Here is a 20814-nt window from a genome sequence, read left to right as displayed (position 1 = left end):
TCTGGTAAGCCCAGATGAACACTAATCACTGTTGCTATCCCCATCATCTTATCAGATAGAGTATGGGTGTATGCACAGAGGATCCTCATAGATCTTCCAAAGCTCTTCCTTCATTAGTTCCACTTTCTTTAACAATAAAGGCATGCTGCAGTGTAGCTCTAACGTCACTGGTCTAGTAACCCAGGCTATTGATCTGGGGATATAGTCTTAGATTCCATGGTAGGTGATGGAATTGAAATTAATACATCTGGAATACAAAGCTAATATTTGTAATCACGAAGTTAATGTCAGCAAAATGCATCTGGTTCACTAATGTCTGCTGTCCTTTCCTCAAGCCTTCCTTAACTAGTGGACAGGACTTCATGTAGGGTCACAGGCTGTAATTTTGGGGTCATGAGCTCAAGAGGCAGTAATGGCCAGCTGCCCAGACACATCCCACGCCACACCCACCGCCAACCTAGCACTCAGCTCTGAGAGGGGTGGTGACAATTTTCAACCTTCAAAATGCAGTCACAGTGGGAAACTGTGCAGGAATCACCGAATCCTTCCAAGGCCATTCGGTGCACCAAATCCACACCGACCCTCCGAAGAGCATCACACCCAGACCCACCCCATCCCATTCGTGTAACTCTGCATTTCCCATGGCTAGCCTGCACATCCTTGGACACACTATGGGCAACTTGCAAACAATGCCTTATGTACACGTGTTGGGGACTCTTAACCAGGTCCAAAATTGCCTGATAAACCCAGACAAGTCAAGGACCCAAAAGGATGGACAATTAATAATGTCCTTGTCAGCAAGTCCTACATCCCACAAGAGAATAGGTTTTTAAAAATTGAGCAAGATTCCAGGCCTCCTATGGAAAAGTGCTGTGTTTCCTTTCTCTGCACAACTCTCAAATTGCAAATTTTGACTCCTACAACAAGCAAAGAAGGGCAAATTCCAGGCCATAATCGACCCCAGATCTTAAATATTAAAACAGTGCATGAGCTCAGTGTTTAACCCAATGCTTAAGGAGCATTCCATAACATTTTTATCCTCACTGATCACTTCACATGTATTTAAGTCTATAAACTGGAATGTAACAATACTTTCATAAAGCAAGATGTAAGGCCAGCCCACAGACAGTAGTTGCTCAATGACTTACCGGACATTGTCCGCAGGTGTTGGTGGGAGTGTTGCTTGACTGCCCAGAAGGATGACTGGTTTTTTAGCTCTGCTCACCATCTCCACACAACACTGCACCTAAAAAATAAAATCAAAAAACCCTTCAGATTGGTGCCTAACATCATGAACAAAGTACTAAACTTGCAATAAAAACAAAAAATGTTGGAGATCACAACAGGTCAGGCAGCATTTCAGCTTGTGAACAGAGGAGAGAGAGTTAGCAAGTTTGTAGATGACATCAAAATTGGAGGTAGTGGACAGCGAAGAAGGTTCCCTCAGAGTACAATGAGATTTTGATCAGATGAACACTTGGGCTGAAGGGTGGCAGATGGGAGTTTATTTCAGAGAAATATGAGGTCCTACATTTTGGAAAGGCAAATCAGGGCAATACGCTGACTTATACGCTCAATGGTAAAGTCCTGGGGAGTGTTACTGAACAAAGGCCTTGGAGTGTTGGTGCAGAACTCCTTGAAAGTAGAGTCATAGGTAGATAAGATAGTGAAGCTGTCAAAAGGTATGCTTGCCTTTAGTGTTTCGGGCACTGAGTGCAGGAGATGTTAAGGCTTTACAGGATATTGGTTAGGGCACTTTTGGAATAATGCGTGTAATTCTGGTCTCCTTCCTATTGGAAAAGTATTGTGAAATTTGAAAGGTTCAGAAAAGATTTACAAGGATGTTGTCAGAGTCGGAGGGTTTAAGCTATAGTGAAAGGTTGAATAGGGTGGGGCTGTTTTCCCTGGTGTATCGGAGGCTGAAGGGTGATCTTACAGAAGTTTATAAGATCATGAGGGGCATGGATAAGGTAAAGAGAGGAGGTCTTTTACCTGGAATGGAGGAGGCAAAAACTAGAAAGCATAGGTTTAAGGTGAGAGGGGAAGATTTAAAAGGCACCTAAGGGCAGCTTTTTCAAGCAGAGGGTGGTGCGTGTATGGAATGAGCTGCCAAAGGAAATGGTGGAGGCTGGTACAATTACAACATTTAAAAAGGTATCTGGACGGTTAAATGAATACGAAGAGTTTAGAGGGAAATGGGCCAAGTGCTGGCAAATGGAACTAGATTAGTTAGGATATCTGGTCGGCATGGACGAGTTGCACCGAAGAGCTTGTTTCTGTGTTGTACATCTCTTTAATTCTATCGAGACTTGAAGCGTTAGCTTTCTTTCCATGGATGCTGCCTGACCCACTGATTTCCATCACTTTTTGTTTTCAGAACACATTTCAGCAGCTGCAGTAATTTGCTCCTACATTAAATTTGCAAAACTAATTGAGCTTAGATTGGTCGATAAGGACCAAAGATTTGATCAGGCCTGAACTAAGTTAGTGGATCTCAACATAAGTGGTAATAAGCAACGTCCTCTCTACGCTGCACAAATAGTTGCAAGCCTTTGAAACTGTCCCCATTAATCGATGGAGCAGGTTCTTGGAAAACTTTCAAGTCAGGGGTAGGCAGATTCTGGACGAGTGTGAGAAGTGAAAGTGTATGGGGAAATCCAGTTGGTGGAAACGTGGATGTGAGGCTACAATGATATCAGCCAAGATAAATAGACAATAGGTGCAGGAGTAGGCCATTCTGCCCTTCGAGCCTGCACCATCATTCAATATGATCATGGCTGATCATCCTTAATCAGTATCCTGTTCCTGCCTTATCTCCATAACCCTTGATTCCACTATCCTTGAGAGCTCTATCCAACTTTTTCTTAAATGATTCCAGAGACTGGGCCTCTACTGCCCTTTGGGGCAGAACATTCCACACAGCCACCACTCTCTGGGTGAAGAAGTTTCTCCTCAGGTCTGTCCTAAATGGTCTACCCCATATTTTTAAGCTGTGTCCTCTGGTTTGGCACTCACCCATCAGCGGAAACATGTTTCCTGCCTCCAGAGTGTCCAATCCTTTCATAATCTTATCTGTCTCAATCAGATCCCCTCTCAGTCTTCTAAACTCAAGGGTATACAAGCCCAGTCACTCCAGTCTTTCAGTGTAAGGTAATCCCGCCATTCCAGGAATTGACCTCGTGAACCTACGCTGCACTCCCTCAATAGCCAAAATGTCTTTCCTCAAATTTGGAGACCAGAACTGCACACAGTAGTCCAGGTGTGGTCTCACCAGGGCCCTGTACAGCTGCAGAAACATCTCTTTGCTTCTATACTCAATCCCTCTTGTTATGAAGGCCAGCATGCTATTAGCCTTCTTCACTACCTGCTGTACCTGCATGCTTACCTTCATTGACTGGTGTACAAGAACACCCAGATTTCTCTGTACTGCCCCTTTACCTAAAAGGATTCCATTTAGGTAGTAATCTGCCTTCCTGTTCTTGCCACCAAAGTGTATAACCATACATTTATCCACATTAAACCGCATCTGCCATGCATCTGACCACTCACCTAACTTGTCCAGGTCACTCTGTAATCTCTTAACATTTCACCCTGCCACCCAGCTTAGTATCATCAACAAATTTGCTAATGTTATTGCTAATACCATCTTCTATATCATTAACATATATTGTAAAAAGCTGTGGTCCCATTACTGATCCCTGCGGTACCCCACTGGTCACTGCCTGCCATTCTGAAATGGAGCCGTTTATCACTACTCTTTGTTTCCTATCAGCCAACCAACTTTCAATCCAAGTTAGTACTTTGCCCCCAATACCATGCGCCCTAATTTTGATCACTAACCTCCAATGTGGGACTTTATCAAAAGATTTCTGAAAGTCCAGGTACACTACATCTACTGGATGTAGTGCACCTGGATCTTATGGAATGGTAGAGCAGGTATTAGAGTTCAAATGGCCCACTCCTGCTCCTAAATTTTTTTGTTTGCAATTCATGTTTGTATTAGAATCATTTGGCTATTTCTAGTTTACACCGATTTCGAGCTAAGATGCTAATTCCCATGATGCCTTATATAAGTTAATTTTGAATATCATGCATCACGAAAATCCACCTCATTAGCTGTGGCCATGGGATGATCAACTGGTAGCGGTGAGATGTCCCTCTTGTCCCAGGCTCCAGCAAACAGGTTATTTAGATGGTTATGAAGATACCTGAGGAAAGATAAAGAGAACTTATTGCACAAAAGAAAAAAAAACTGATTTGCAACTCTAAACACAATTCCTATCTAGGTGCAAACTTCGAGTGACACAGGAACATTTATTCAATGGGCTACCTTTTAAACTGTCATCAGCTCTTCAAGTATATATGTGAATGAATTGCAGGTAATGAGCTCAGAGAATAAGTAATACCAGTATGTTCAAGATAAATGTGGCTACACTTTGGACACATATCAAACTTTACCAAACACAAATAAATTTTAAGAGGAAAAAAACTCACCAGAACCTGCAGAGATAGAATCCCTGTAGTATGGGAGCAGGCCATTCAATACCAATCCACTGAAGAGCACCCCACCCAGACCCATTCCCCATCCTATCGCTGCATTCCCCATGGCTATCTAGCCTGCACATCCCTCGACACTATGGGCAACTCAACACAGCCAATCCACCTAGCCTGCACATCGTTGGAATGTGGGAGGAAACTGGAGCACCAGGAGGAAACCCACGCAGACAGGGAGAATGTTCAAACTCCAGAAGAACACCCCTACCCAGTAACCCCGCATTTCCCATGGCTAACCCACCTAGCCAGCACATCCCCGGATACAATGAGTAATTTATCATGGCTAATCCAACTAATCTGCACTTCTGTGGGATTGTGGGAGGGAATCAGGGCAGCCTGAGGAAATCCACACAGACAGTTGCTTGAGGATAGAATCAAACCCTGGCCCCTGGCACTGTAAGGCAGCACTGCTAACCATTGAGCCACATGTCGCACCAGATTACTGGATAACAAACAGAAATTTGAGATGAATATCCTATATTCTCTTCCTGGTATAACTTACTCCAACAACTCAAATACCATTGGAATATAATTTAATGATTTTACCCAAACCAACTGGAATAGTCAAGACAACCCACCCAACCCTTAATTTGTCAATATATCACACACAAGACCAATCTACAGTGCACGATCAACCAAATTATCCCATATTCTCCCCTCCCCATTCATGACTCAGTTACCCCTTCACAACAAGTCAAAGCAGGTAAGGGAATTGTACAATGATCCTATGTTCTCAGGATTGACACACAAGCCACTAGAGTCAAACTATAACGTCACTATACACTATTGTATAGACCTCGCATTTAAAGATCAGTTTTGCTGATTGAAAATAGATGGAAAACATTCACTGCTGCCACCACAGATTAAGTACCTGTGTTACACTCCCATGTTTCCTATTGATGGGTTGGGTTTGGAGAGGAAGTGACAAAGGGTCAGATCTAAACTTGTTCCTTCATTACTTGCCATATTAGAACTGCACCACTCACCCACCCCTCAATGACACAAACATAATTGTAGAAATGGAGCCTGTTCTTCACTCGTACATTAAACCATAATGAGTCAACAAAAGAATTGCTGAGGAAAAGGAGACATGTTGTTGAAGTAGGTCATCTTGCAATCACTGGGATAAATGCAAGAATACCAAATTTGAAAGAGCACAACCATTTCTACTGAAGGAAAACTCAAGTAAATTGGTCAGCCAGGGTTGACTACAATTGTTGAGACATTGCATGGTGCATTACAGATGACGATGTCTTTTCCCCCCATATCTTTAGTTACTTCATAATAAAAGTGTCTGGATATGTATCCTTTGCAGGGAAAGGATCTATTTCTATAGTGTTATAACCCTAACTAATGTCATTACTTGGCAAGTCAGATCTTAGACTGAAAATCTGGCTTGTAAGATCACATTCAGTTTTTTTTCCCCTGGTTTTACAGACAGACAGTCTTACACTGAAACAGAAGCATGCAATGCAATAAAACAGAAGCTCATTACCAAAAGTAAAGACAATACAGAATACACCTATTTACATATAACAAAAAGGAGAGATTTTTAAACACATGATAAATGTATAATCCAAAACATGCCTTTTCAGATTCCAAAACATCCTTTGTACAGTATTGAAACCAGCAACATTTTTTTCCTGACACTGTGACTGGTTTAAGTTAACTGCAACTTCAACTTCCAGTCTGCAAAATCTGATAACTCCAGAAAGAAGCTGCTACACATTTAAACATAAACATACTTAACTACAAACAATTTATTCAGGGTTTCAACCAAACACTTCCAGTCTGAAACTACTCCCAGCTCCTTATTTTAATAATATGTAGTATTACAAACCTTCTCTCTTTCTCAGCTTTACATATTCATGTTCATCCATGAAATTTTACAGAACTGTCCAAAATGGAAACCCTCTCTCTGAACTACTTCATTTCCCCTAAAAAACATGTCCAGAAATTTCTAAGAGAAATCTTGACCATAATGTTTTCCCTTGCTTGGCCATAAGCCCCTCCAAATCTGTACAAAAATCTATTAGTACTAAAGGTTAGCTTTCACACATTGTTTTGAAAGAAATCACAATGGTTTGTTACAAGTTAATTACTAAATTCTTCAGACAGAAAAAAAAAAGTTGAAGTCCAAAAATCCAAAACTTAAAATAAACGATATGGACGCGCACGTACATACACTCTACATCACAAAAGGAGTTGCACATATGAATTAGTTTTCCCTACCAATATGCACCAATTTTTCTTGCAAGTGAAAAGCTTCCACAATGTCTTCCTTTTCAGAAAAGCTCAATTTCTTCATCATCAAGCAACATCACTAAAGTGCCACGTTACAACTTTGGTCAGTCAAGCCTGCTCTAATGGCTCCAAAAGAGAAAATGCTGGAAAATCTCAGCAGGTCTGGCAGCATCTGTAAGGAGAGAAAAGAGCTGTCGTCTCGAGTCTAACTGACCCTTTGTCAAAGCTGAGAATTGCTCTAATGGCCGATGTAACTATTGCCTCTGCTTGCCTATCTATCCTCTGTAACCGTTCACTCCCTTGTCAGTCAAGGATCTACCGATATCAGTTTTAAAAAAAACAGTAATTCTACCATGGACACTCCCAGGGAAGGGAAGTCAATTAGTAACTCGAGTTAAGAAAATAAACGCTTCTCTTATTTTAAAACTGTGCCCCCTAGCGATGATACACCACATGACGGAAACATCCTTCCAGCATGTCAAATTGAGAATCTTGTTTCATTGCAGCAAGGGGCAGGAGTAGACCATTCAGACTTTCAGGTTTTCAATCCCATTTTAGATCACCCCTATGGCTGGTCTATCTCCTGGACTATTCTCATATCCATTAGTATCTAGAAATTCAACAAACTCCATCTTGACTGTGTTCAATGACAGAACCTCCAATCTTCTAGGATAGTGAATTTCAAAGATTCACAACTTTCAGAGTGAAGAAACTCCTTTTCTCACTTCTAAATGGCCTACCCTTCATTGAGAGTGTAGGTTTTAAGATTCCTTCAAGCCATTTTTACTGTATTTACTCTTGAAAAATTTTACAGATTTCAATAGGATTACCTCTCGTTTCTCTGAAATCTAGTCGAAGCAGGCTCAAAACATCTTCAGAAAAACAACTTCAGCCCAGGAGACAGTCAAGTGAAACCTCTCTCCTCTGAATTTGAATTTAGTGATATCCTTCCTCAGCCGTTTTAAGTTCAAATGGCTGTTTTGCTCTCATAGGGGGTGATTTTAATTTTCAGCACTCCCACTGCACCCCAACCCATCTTAAGAAAGGGGAAAAAACAAAAACAGCCAGCGTTCCAGTTTCCAAACCCCAACCAGCTTACCTCTGCTGGAAACAGTGTGGACGCTGGGGTGAAGACAGGCTTGAGCTCTGCTGTGATGCCTTCACGGTTGAATTGACCATTCACACTCACTTTCTGGGCTCACATTGGGGAAATGGCCACTTTTGTGAGGTGCTGAAAGGTGCCCGTGGAACTGTCCTGCAGCACAAGTCACCACACTAGGGAGAGAAAATGGGAAAGCAATACTTGTGGCCACATTCAGTTAGTGCCAGTGGAGATGATGGCTAAATTGAGCAGAAAACTGGGGAAAAAGCAACAGCACCTTCTGGTGGATAGTTGATTCATTACAGCCCTTTCCTGACCAGAAAAACCACATTCATGTGCACAAAAGATTGACAGTGTTGTATCAATAATTTTCCACTTTTGTAAAGGCATACTTCTGAAAGCAACATATTGGAAAAGTAATTGTACAGTTCAATAGGCAAATTGTTGCTTTAAAACATAGAACTAAGGGCAATTCTCCTTAATTGGCTTTATTCTCTCAACTCAATTTGATTTTAGTAAACTCACCAATTAACAGCTTTTCCCACAACTCCTTTAGGTGCACTTTTTGGAATGACCTCTTTTCGAACTACATGATATGGGTAGAGGACATCAATTGGAAACTCAACAAACACAGGCCCTAAACATGCAGGAAAACAAAAAAAGTAGAAAAAAAATTTAAAAATCTGTTTTACAATAGACATTATTAAATACGAACTAACTGAATTTGGACCAACAGAGCCAAGTGAGATGATCAATTCATACTCAGCCAATTAGGAAAACAGGGTTTTTAATTCATTCACTCACAGAATGTGGGTATCACTGGTGGGGCTTAATTGCTCTGTTCTAACTGTCCTTAAAAGACTTAGCAGGCCATTTCAGAGGTTAGTTCAGACTCAACTATATTGGTGGAGTCTGGAGTCACACAACTACCCGATCGATTAATGATGGCAGATTTCTTTCCCTAAATGACAATGTAGGAATCGTATTGCGATTTTATAACAATCTTATATGTACACAGCCAACATTGCTGACAACAGACTTTTAATGGATTTAGATTTACTTTATTAACCGAATTTAACTTCCCAGCCACAGACTGAACTTATGCTTCCGGAACATTAGTTCACATTTTTAATTAGTATTCCAACAACATAACTGCTATGCTACAACTCCCATTTGAGAGAGTCAGCAAAAAACTGCCTGTGAACAAACTAGAATCTACCTGAAGCTTCATTTATTCCTGCCTGAGCAATATGCTTTAACACCAGAAAAGCTGATTCAGATATATGTGAAATTCTCACTCCAGAAATTAGTGACCTTCTAAGCAACAGCAATGATTGCTGCATTAGACCAGTGATGCCAACAGGCACACAAGATGAGGCACTAACTTTGAAATCTGCTTTCTATTCCAGTATCAGTAACACACAAACAAGTCACATGGTTCTATTCCAGGGATTTGCCCTCAGCCCATCCCAAACCTGTTCAATGTTAATATATGGCTTGTGGCATCATTGATATGATCCAAAGACTAAGACTGCCATTGAGATTTTTACCATGTTGTGATGAATCTAGACTATCTGCAGCCAATGCAGAAAATACATTACAGTAATGGAATACTCCCCATTCGTCTGGATAATGATATTTGATTTGATTTCACACACAGTCATGTACTGAAATACAGTGAAATATATTGTTTTGCATGCTCTACAGACAGATCATACCACACAAAGTGCATCAGGATGACAGAAACAGAGTGCACAATATAGTGTTACAGCCACAGAGAAGGTGCAGAGAGATCAACATAACATTTGAGCGCTCCGTTCAAGTCTGTAACAGCGGAGACAAAACTGTCCTTGAATCAGTTTGTATGGGTATTCAAAATTTTATTTATTTGGCCCAACAGAAGAGGGTGGAAGGGAGTATAATCAGGGTGGGAGGGGGTCTTTGATTATCTTGGATGCTTTTCTGAAGCAGCAGGAACTACAAGTGGAGTCAATGGATGGAAGGCCTGGCTTGCGTGATGGACCGGCTGTGTTCATGACTCTTTGCTGTTTCTTGCGGTCTTGGGGAGAGCAGTTACCATACCACACTGTGATGTATTCCCAGATAAGATGCTTTCCATGGTGCATTTATAAACATTGATAAGAATCTTCGTGGGCATGCCAAAATTTCCTTAACCTGCTGAGGAAGTAGAGATGTTCATGTGCTTTCTTGACCATTGCAGTGACATCAGTAGACCAGGAGAGATTGTGGGTAAGCACCATTCCCAGACCATTTCCACCTCTGCGCCATTGATGCAGACAGGGGCGTGTCCTTCACTCCGCTTCCTGAAGTCAATGACCAGCTCCTTTGTTGATGTTGATGTTGATGTGATGGAAAGATTGCTGCCTTCACACCATATGCTAAGCATTCAATCTTTTTCCTGTACTCTGTCTGACCTACGATGGTGGTGTTGCCAGCAACTTATAAATGGAGTTGGGGCAGAATTTGGCCACACGGTTGTAAGCATATTATGTGTAAAGAGGTGAGTAGTCACCCTTCAGTGCACCAGTGTTGAGGATTATCATGGAGGAGGTGTCGTTACCGGTTGCAGTCTAAGATCAGGAATTTGAGGATACAGTCAAGTCTCGGAGTTAAGGTCCAGGTCTTGGAGCTTGGAGAGGAGTTTGTTTGGAATGATGGTGTTGAAGGCAGAGTGTAGTCAATACGTAGGAATCCTTGTTATCCAGATGCTCCAGGAATAAGCGTAGGGTCAGGGAGATGACATGTGCCATGGACTTGTAGACAAGGATCAAGGCAATCTGGGAAGCTGGAGTTATGTTGCACATAACTAACTTCTCAAAGCACTTCATAATTATGGAGGCCAGAGCCACCAGGTGGTAGCCATTGAGGCATTTTTCTTTGGCATTAGGACAATCGTGGCCTTCTTGAAGCAAATGGGGTCTTGACATTGTAGAAAGGAGAACTTAAAGATGCCAGTGATTACTCTCGCCAGTTAGTCTGCACATGATCTAAATGCACGGATGGGGACTCCATCCAGGCCAATCACTTTCTGTGGGTTCACTCACGAGAAGGCCGAACTAATGTCTGGGTGGTAACCGTTGGTGCAAGAGCCTGTTGGAATAGGTGACATCATTTCACTGACCTTCTGTTCAAAGCGAGTGTCGAATGCACTGAATTCATCAGGTAGGGATGTATTGTTGCCAATGATTCTGTTCAACTTCACTTTGTAGCCATTATATAGTGTAAGCCTTGCCACAAACAATAGATGTTTGTGTGGTTAGTCTGGGTCTCAGGTATCACTGTGTGGCGTCACTGATAGTTTTGTGAAGGTTGCACCTATATGTGCAGCTCCAACAACAGTCAAGAAGCCTGATACCATCCATGGCAAAGCAGCCCACTAGACTGGCATCACACCCTCAAACGTTCACTCTCTCTACCACTAATACACAGTAGCAGCAGTACGGCAGTACGTATAATTTACAAGTTGCAATGTAGAAATTCACCAAGACTTCTTACACAGCAGCCTTCTAAACCCATCACCATGGCAATCTAGAAGGACAAAAGCAGCAGATACATGGAAACATCATCTGCAAATTTCTCTTTAAGCCACACAACGTTCTAACTTGGGAATATACCATCATTCTTTCAGTGTCACTGCAAGAAGCCCTGAAGAAGGGCTTATGCCTGAAATGTTGATTCTCCTGCATCTTGGATGCTGCCTGGCCTGCTGTGTTTTTCCAGCACCATATTTTTCCAACTCTGGTACTCCAGCATCTGCAGTCCTCACTTTCTCCTTTTGAATGGTAGATCAGACTTGCGGGTTACATGGCTACTCCCAATTTTAATCCGCTCACCTTTCAGCCATCTTGCACAAATAACTAAAAACTAGAGTTAACAGTGTTTGTGCAACTGAAACAAGATGAGAAAATTTGGTTAAAATTAGTATCTTTAGACAAATATTGACCTGCCCTTTGGCTCTGAAAACCTTGCAGACTCACTATGCATTTTTAACAGAAGTTTATTTGAGATTGTTTTGGAGCCAAAGAACAGAAAACCGTATCAGGTGAGATTATTGAATTTCATACCTGGAGTACCAGACTGAGCCACTGCAATAGCTTTCCGGAGCACAGGAACAATGTCACGAACCGTACGGACAGTAGCACAGAACTTACAGAGGGTTCCGAAAAGTGACAGCTGATCAATATCTTGCAGCGCACCTCTGCCCTAAAAGGATAAGTAGAAATAAGATAATGCACTTAGCTAAAGTCACATTTGAGGTTTACTTATTGTACCAAATTTCCCCCATTAGCCCATTAACAGTGTCTGGACATCTGATGAGCCCTGGGTTTTGATTGAACTTCCTTCTCCACATTCTGTCTTCCTCATCATGGCACAGCAGCATATATATAAAAAAAATTCTCCTCTTTTTCCTGTATTGCTATCTTAAATTTCACCTGTGGGCGGCACAGTGGCACAATGGTTAGCACTGCTGCCTCACAGCGCCAGAGACCCGGGATCAATTCCCGCCTCAGGCGACTGACCGTGTGGAGTTTGCACGTTCTCCCCGTGTCTGCGTGGGTTCCCTCCAGTTGCTCTGGTTTCCTCCCACAGTCCAAAGATGTGCAGGTTAGGTGAATTGGCCATGCTAAATTGCCCGTTGTGTTAGGTAAGGAGCAAATGTAGGGGTATGTGTGGGTTGCGCTTCGGCAGGTCGGTGTGGACCGAAGGGCCTGTTTCCACACTGTAAGTAATCTAATCTTTCTCTTTTTTGCTCTTCTCTTTAGTAGCCACACATGTACACAGACACTATGAAACATAACCTACCCCACTGTGTCTCCCAACTTTCTGGTACCTCTGGACTCTGAAGATGTCCACAACCTCAGCATCCTATTCAATCAACTTAAATCAATCAGCTTAACATATCTTCAGTGACATTAAAAAACTACACAGATCTCCACAATATCACACAATCGTATTCATTTGCTTGTGAAATTCTCATCCAAGCTTTCAATGTCCCCAAACCACCCAACTCCAATGTTTCCTTACTAACTCCTTCAGCTTCTATACACTGCTACACTTCTGAAGCAGTGTTTTTAACATTCCATCTTGTTCAGCCAACACTTTTGGTGCTCATTGATCTCATACTCATTAAAATTAGTTCCGAATCCTCCAATACATATTGGAGTGCATATGTGCTGTACTACAGCTTTGCAAAGCTGTAGTAAAGGTGGAGCTGTCCGTATATACACCAGTTGGAGGCTCCAGTGCATCCCAGCATTGTTATAGATTCTAACTGAGAAGGTTTCAATCTCCCAGAGTGCAAGGTCAGAACCCACCAGCCATCACCATGGTAGGTAGCATCATATCATTCAAACACAAATACAATTGCTACAGAAAATTATGTTTTCAAATTACATGACTCCGATTGCAGGGATTACTCCACAGCTCCACTATGACATCCTGCCAGAAGGGTGAAGGATGTCTAAATGAAACTTGTTTTTTTTCTCAGCTAGCAATGTCTATGTGCCTGTAGAAGAACATTAATTTAAGAGTTAACCCAGAATTTGAAAGGTCTCTACCTTCCCATGAAGTGGATACTGGATTAGGCACACACTAGTGTTGTCACAAAATAACCAGCCTGCAATCTCTAGCCCAGGGCCATCCAATTTGGAGAAAAAGGAGCCAACCATTCTGAGCGTCTCTGATAAGCCTAGTTGAAGGCCAAGAACCAGCAGAGAATTTTGAACATGTTAATCATCCACATCAACAAACACCACCTGCCCCACCTGCGGAAGGGTATATGACTTCAGCACTGCACTGTTTAATCACCTCAGAATACACAACACCAGAGCGAAAGGAAAGCATCCTCTCGATCCTGAGGTACTGCTGAAGGGAAGACTTTGGGACAATGAGGTCTGAATCTGTATTAGAGGCTGATTTTTTTTGTCATTCAGAGCCTCAAGTTTTTTTTGTTTTGATTGTGAACATTAACTTAATGCCTTGGCTCATTCTCGATGTATGTGACACCATCCTTGCATGCTTAGGGACTACAGGCAACTGAGTTTCCCAGCACGAGTCCTTCCACACAAACAACTCCTCGTGGCCACCTTTAATGGCACACTCCAATTTCTAATTCCCTTTGTACTTACATCTCTGCCCTCATCTCACGTCTCCTCTTATCCTACCCTGGCAGCCAGGCCCTCAGAAATTCATGTTTGACCTGCATTTGGTGAAATCTTTCTTCCCACCTTTGCTGGATTTGCCTCGAGTGTCAGGCTTCAGAACTCCCTTCCATGCACCACTTCTTCATCTCTCTATCCTTCAACGTCTTGTTCAAAACTCGCCAAGTTTGTGTGATCCAAGTGAATTTCCCCATCATCAACTCGCAGTCTAATTTTTCTGCCTATTACATAGGATGTACAGCACAGAAACAGGCCACTCAAGCTAAACAGTTCACAACAAAGATCTTCTTTTTCTCTTTCCACATCTAAAATCTATTGCAATCCTCTGTTCCTTTCTCCCTCTTATCTTTGTCAAGCCTCATCCTAAATGCATCTACGCTCTACACTTCAACCACTCTTGGTATCAATGAGTTACTGCTCTCACCACATTTTTGATCCGAAGTTCCAATTGTTTCTCCTAAATTCCCATTTGGACTTTTTGGTAACTATCTTACATTGATGGTGTCTAGTTATGCTCTTCCCCACAAGAGGAAATATTCTCTCTCTATCCAACTTTCAAAACCTTGCATATTTTTAAAAGACCTCTATCAGGTCATCTCTTTAGCCTTCCTTTCTCAGGAGAAAAAGAGACACAGCATGTTATTATTGGAATCTTTTCCTACTTGAAAGCCAGTGCATAAAAATATGGTTTATAAAACAAACTACACGAAACTCTTGATTAGATTCCAAGTTACGTGCAATGTTAGACAAAATCTATTTGAAACTATCGCTGACTAAACTTCGTGAAAGTATTTTCCTGACAGCAACTTTATTTTAAGAATGTGTATTTCTCACATACATAGCCACACTTAACATTTTATAACACCTTGCCATCCAATTTAGATCTGGACTAAAATGCGTTAAAAGATATGCAGACTTTATTGATAATCACGTGACACAGAACTGTCAATACTCTAATTCATCATTCGGTGCAAAGCATATCTTGCTTGCAGTCTAATCTGAATACATTGTTTTTCATCTCACATCTTCCTGATACATTAACTCGAACAAAATACTGCAGCCCACTTAACTCACACCCTTCCCCTGTTCAGGGACATATACTAGCATTCAGAATGGTAACATTTTGATTACAAAACTCTCATCGCTATATGCAAATCCTATTATGATGACAACCCTATCTTGTAACCTCGCGAGCTACAATCCTTCTCAAGGGGTAACGGGGCAATAAATGCTGATCTTGCCAGCCACAACTGAACGAGAGAAACCTAAGTTCTCTAACAACCCTGAAATATCCCAGACTTTCCTCACACCACTATTAACGTTTGTGCATTAAACTGGTTAGGTACAATCTCTAGCATTTCATCTCTACACCTTGCTCCCCTCTTTCAAATCGTTCCTTAAAGCTCGATTCTTAGACACAAGCTTTTGGTTACCTGCCTTAATCTTTCTTTATACAGCTCAGACTCAAGTTTGTTGATAACACTACTACAAAAGCACCTTGGACTGTTTTATGACATTAAAAACAGTATATATAAATGACAGTTGCAATGCTTGAATGCCATAAACTTTGTCCAGGTAATTCTGACCTTGATCAACCTCTATTTCCATCACTCCATAAGTGATATCTGGGCTTTCAGTTACCTGGGCCTCAAGTTCTGCAATTCTCTCCCTAAACATCCATTTCTCTTTCTTTGTTTCATCTTTTGATCACCAGCCCCAGTACCTCCTTATGTGGATCGATGCAATCCTCTGTCTGATGCTCCAAAGCACCTTGGGATGTGTTACAATGAGTTAATACATATAAACACATGCCGTTGTTATTAAATGCATCAGATGTACCGCGTGCAAACACTCCCTCATGGAAAGGCTCTGTCTACCTGTAAAAGAGTTGCAGCTGCTCCCCCAATTAGAAGTACTGGAGTCTCTGCCATTTGCGCATTTTTCACTGCAGTTACAGTGTTGGTTAAACCAGGACCTGCAGTTACTGCAGCAACACCAATAGAACCTGAAACACAAAGGCAATTAGCTATCAGTACACACATTCAATAGCCATGCTTCTTGCATTGCAACAACAGACAAACCCATCAATGTATTGACCTTAAGTCAATCATCCCCCAATTTATTGAAAATAATTACAGCATTCATGGCCACGCTTTCTTTGCCATTCCTGTAAAAGGGAAAAGACAGGATTTTGATCTCCGTGTGCAATCTCCTGATTTTTCAGTTAGATACTGAATGGTGTGCGGTTTTGCTGTACAATGTAAGGACTGAGCTGTACAGTTTGGGAGAAGCATCAATATGGCAATATAGCAGGCAGGTCAGCCAACCTACAATGTTGAATCTATGCTGCAGCCAATTTAAGATAATACATGATGTCTATCCCAAAAGTGCAGACTAACTGTTGGTCGCAATCTGACTTGATAAACAGAACTTAGATTATGATAGAAAAACAAAAAGTTATTTTATCACCCCATTTTACAGCATTATCTCCAACGTCATCTTTAATGCCCCTCATTAAACATTTACTAAATGCAATTGTCCCCCACACCATGTTATAAGACTAGCAGTGACATTTAGATAAGAAAGATGCAGACTCTGGACCGAAGTAGTGAACCTACAAAAAAAAAGGGCAAGGTACACTGAACAACCTGTGTGTTTCTGCTGTGAAGTGTTTACCTATGTGGATAACAATGAAACAGGTCAGAGACAGTAATCAAAGCACACCATATTTTTGGCTACACGTTACGCAGAAATAGCTACACAACAAAGCCAAAGTAAGGCTATAGCAAAAGGCAAGAAGTGATAACTGCTTGTTGTAAGATCAGCAAAATAACTTCAAAACTACATAAGTGAATAACTGATTCTGGAGAAAGTAATGAAAATTAATTTGTGACCTGAAGGAAATTCATTTCTACGGTATCTGGAGCATAGGAACAGGAGGAAGGCAAATAATAATTTGCCCTTTTATTTTTCCAACCAAAATGGAAAATCTTGCATTTATCCACATTAAACTCTATCTGCCAGATTCTGGCTAATTCTCCTAGTCTATCAATACCCATCTTTATCTCCTCATCAGAGGCTGTTTTCCCATCTGTTTTAGAATCCTCCATCAATTTTGCTCTGTTGCATTCTGATCCTGTTGCTGATTATTCAAATAGATTGTAAAGAGTAAAGGTCTGAGAACTGAACCCTATGGCACCCCATGAGTTACAGTTCACCATCTACAGAAGGACCCATTTATCCCAACCCTCTGTTTTCTGTCACAGCCAATCCTCTATAAACCAATATTGTACTCTTAACCTCCTGGAATCTAACCTTCTGTATCCATATTTTATGCTGTATCTTGTCAAGTGCCTTCTGGAAATCTAGATATACCACATCCACTGGATCCTCATTATCTCCAAATTAGGAAGATTGTCAGGGAAACCACAAGGATGGGAAGTGTTGGTTTGGTGCAGTTGGGTGTTTCTTTAGAGATTGCACTCAGTGTATGATTCTCCACTACACAGTGAGCAGCTACTTTTATTACCTGAAAGCCTGGCCACAGCATCAGCAGCAAATACAGCTGTGACCTCATGTCGCGTGTCTACCACACGGATGCCAATCTTCTCACAAGCCACAAGGATTGGTGAGATATGTCCTCCCACCAAGGTGAACACGTACTTCACGCCATGAGCCTTCAGCACCTCTGCTACACTCTCACCACCATGTCTGGGGCTTGAAGCTTCCACCTGTTCAATGAATCAAGGAGAAAAACATCACTCATCCACTGAAATAGCCTCCGCTCCGATACAGTGCACTTTATTTTATGCAGCATTTTAAACCACATGTGCAGAATGTCAGCCTCTCCTACTTTGGAGCAGCTTTGTCATGACCACCCACCACAGCTAGTGTCAGAGTATTGTGGATTCCCTGGGCTGGAGCGAGCTTTCATCCAGGATAGGGATCACTGACCTCTTAACCCCAACTTCAGCACAGCAGGAGTCAATGATCCCACCTGAGGAAGGAGCCAGCACCTCAGGTATCCCATTCCTGCCACACCCCATAGAGAAACTATAGCCCTCTGACACCCACATGCTACAGAGAGGGGGAAATTCCCCTGACAACCATCACGATTCAGCAACTGATCACTGCTCCCTGACAACCAGCTGCTAGGACAAGGGACATTGGTCACTGAACCTCTGAACCCAACAAGACTCAATAACCTCTGACCCCTCCCCAAAAAGGCTCATTAAGACCTCTGATACTTGACCCTTCCCCCTTCCAACAAGGCTCACTGACCAATGACCACCAACAAGGCCCCTCTAACCTCTGACCTTCCACCCTCCCCTCAGTCTCACTGACCTCTGAACTCTGCACAGGTCAATGACCTGCCTCCCACCTCCTTGCTCACCCGATATCGCAGCCGCTGAACCAGCCCCAGTTTCCAGACGGCGAACAGCGAGCCGCCAAAAGCGACAGCCAGCAGGCCCCATGAAAGCAGGTAGCCAGCGACCGCCGCCACTCCAAGCCCCATAGCCACGGCCCTGTCACCGGATCCTCCCAGCCGCTGCAGCCGCCTGGGCCAAGCCCCGTCTCCAGGAGGATGACTGACACCATCACCGACCTATCATAAACCGGCCTAAAACGTCATCAACACAGCTGTCCATCCACCGCGCTGAGAAGGCGGGACATGCGGTGACGTTAGGCGCAGAGGTCCCGCGGGATCGAGCCTCTGATTGGATATCTTTGGTGACGTCAGAGCGGGGCCTGCAGTGACGTCCTTGTCCCTGAGGGCGGCGCTGATCAGCCCTCTCACCAACAAGGACAGTCAGAGCCAAGAGATGATCGTGGGCATTCAACTGGATGTTCACTGGTGCCTCTGGTAGGTGCATTAGAGCAAAATACTAATTGTTTTTATTCATGGTTGGAAAGTGGGCCAGTATTTATTATCCGTCCCTACTGTCCAGAGGGCAGTTAGGAGACAACCATATTATTGTAGGCCTGGAGTCATATGTAGGCAGACTGGGTAAGGACAGAAGTTTCCTTCTCTATAGGACATTAATGAACCACATAATGATTTTATAATTTGATATTTTTCATATTAATGCATAGCAAAAGGAGCTTGTGTGGGCCTTTTGACCTTTCAGTTTCATTCAGTAATATCTTGACTGACCTTCTATTGCTACTTCAACCTTCCACATGGTCTGTACGTCATTTAATTCTCTTAATATCTAAGGGTCTCTTGCCTTCTGTATTGAATGTACTTAATGATTGGGTATTCACAGCCATCTGAGATAGAAAATCCCAAAAATTCATAAACTGTTGAAGGAAAGGATTTCTTCCTGTCTCGTCTAAATAACTATCCCCAAATTCTGATTCTGTAATCCTATGTTCTAGATTCCCCAGCCAAAGACACGTTTTCTCCTGCATTTAGCCAGTCAAGCACTTTAAAAATCTTAAATGTTTAAATTCTTCTAAAGTTCACTGAATCTAGTCTACTTAATGCTTACCTCACAAAGCAATTGCTCCCACAGGAACTAGTCTGGTGATGAACTTAACTTCCCATGAGACAAATGTGGTCATTCCTTGCTTGCTGTGTCATTTTTTTAATGAAACACATCTTGGAATTATATATTAAAAATGTCCAGTATTGTGGGGCTCTGGGGTTGTGACAACTTAAACTACCGTGCAGTGACCAGAACTGTGCAGAGTACACCAAACTCCTGTACTGTGGAAGTTTGACTCTCAACTCCGGATGACACAAATTTCAGTTCAAAAGTAGATGCTTTGTTTCTGGACAGCCAGCAAGAGATTCTGGATGACAACAAAGGAGTCTTGTGGTGGCACCCCTCGATGAATCTCTCTTCCTACATGCAAGCAGTATATTTTATAGGAATAATACAGCAGTCTACAAGTCACGTACCTGATTGTTGTTACATTCTGAGACCGGTAATTACAATTTTACAATGCCCAGTGATTGCTGATTTCCTGTGACAAATAGCAAATGGTTTACAGGAACTGGTTATCATATTCTTTATAATCATATGTTGATGGATAGGGATTTAGGCAGAAGGATTTTGCTTTGTTCTCATTGTTGGATTCACAAGCTCCTGGTAAGAGATAGGGGAAGCAGTTAATAAGGTTATGGCCAAGGCTATTAGTCTTGTCTAGGGAGGACGAATACCTTTGCCTGAGGCTAGAAGTGAAATTCACATGTATGCCTCCAGAGGATTCTGTTCTCCTGGAATCAGCCAGCCCCCCCCTCTCCTGCAGTGATGTCCAGTCTCATTCTGTAAGAGGACAAGCATGCAATCAATACTGCAATGAGTCCTTTTAGTAGTGGAATTTCTAACCCTTGAGTTCCCAATATGTCACGATAAAGAAGCAAAAATGGAACTTATTCTTTTTTGGCTTAATAACTTCCTCAGAACAGCTCCAACATAAAAGCAGGGAGGTTATAATGTATGCTGTAACTCCCTATGTCAAATTACTCAAGAACCCCTCGGTCCCTCTTCCTGAATTCTCTCACTAGGGCCTTCTCCAAAGTGAAGATGACATGAAGTACTCATTTAACACTTGTATAATATCCTCTGGTTCCAGGCACAGATTGCTCTCTTGGTCCTTAATGTGCCCAATTATTCTCCCTGAGTATCCTCTCTTCATATGCATCCAGAATGTAAGTCAAAAGGTGATGGGAGCAGGTGGGAAAATGGAGTTGAGGCCAAGATGAGATCAGTCATGATCATAATA

General features: G+C 42.2%; 2 protein-coding genes across 6 annotated transcripts in view; one reads left to right on the top strand and one right to left on the bottom strand.

The window, feature by feature from the left end:
• ilvbl (ilvB (bacterial acetolactate synthase)-like) overlaps positions 1-18646 on the bottom strand; it is a 40974-nt gene extending 22328 nt beyond the window's left edge. The window contains exons 1-7 of the mRNA XM_060846911.1: positions 18476-18646; positions 17612-17813; positions 15960-16087; positions 11986-12124; positions 8426-8537; positions 4109-4208; positions 1149-1246 (exon numbers count right to left, since the gene is read on the bottom strand). Of these exons, the coding sequence (XP_060702894.1) occupies positions 1149-1246; positions 4109-4208; positions 8426-8537; positions 11986-12124; positions 15960-16087; positions 17612-17813; positions 18476-18598 (902 nt within the window). The 5' untranslated portion in view covers positions 18599-18646. The remainder of the gene's footprint in view (positions 1-1148; positions 1247-4108; positions 4209-8425; positions 8538-11985; positions 12125-15959; positions 16088-17611; positions 17814-18475) is intronic.
• A 210-nt stretch (positions 18647-18856) lies between these two features.
• Positions 18857-20814, top strand: part of fam118b (family with sequence similarity 118 member B) — a 61896-nt gene continuing 59938 nt past the window's right edge. For 3 of the 5 annotated variants that reach the window (XM_060846788.1, XM_060846787.1, XM_060846780.1), the window contains exon 1: positions 18870-18946. Coding sequence is in view for 1 of the 5 variants with exons in the window: in XM_060846786.1 (XP_060702769.1) it covers positions 18906-18946 (41 nt within the window). In the remaining 4 variants the exon portion in view is untranslated. Of the gene's footprint in view, positions 18947-20814 lie in introns of all 5 variants that reach the window. The other 2 variants (XM_060846781.1, XM_060846786.1) reach the window with 2 other exon arrangements.

This window comes from Hemiscyllium ocellatum, chromosome 29 (assembly GCF_020745735.1).
Source record: "Hemiscyllium ocellatum isolate sHemOce1 chromosome 29, sHemOce1.pat.X.cur, whole genome shotgun sequence".
NCBI classification, from domain to species: Eukaryota; Metazoa; Chordata; class Chondrichthyes; order Orectolobiformes; family Hemiscylliidae; genus Hemiscyllium; species Hemiscyllium ocellatum.
Note: the sequence above shows the minus strand (reverse complement) of the source record. Positions and strands in the feature narration are given on the sequence as shown.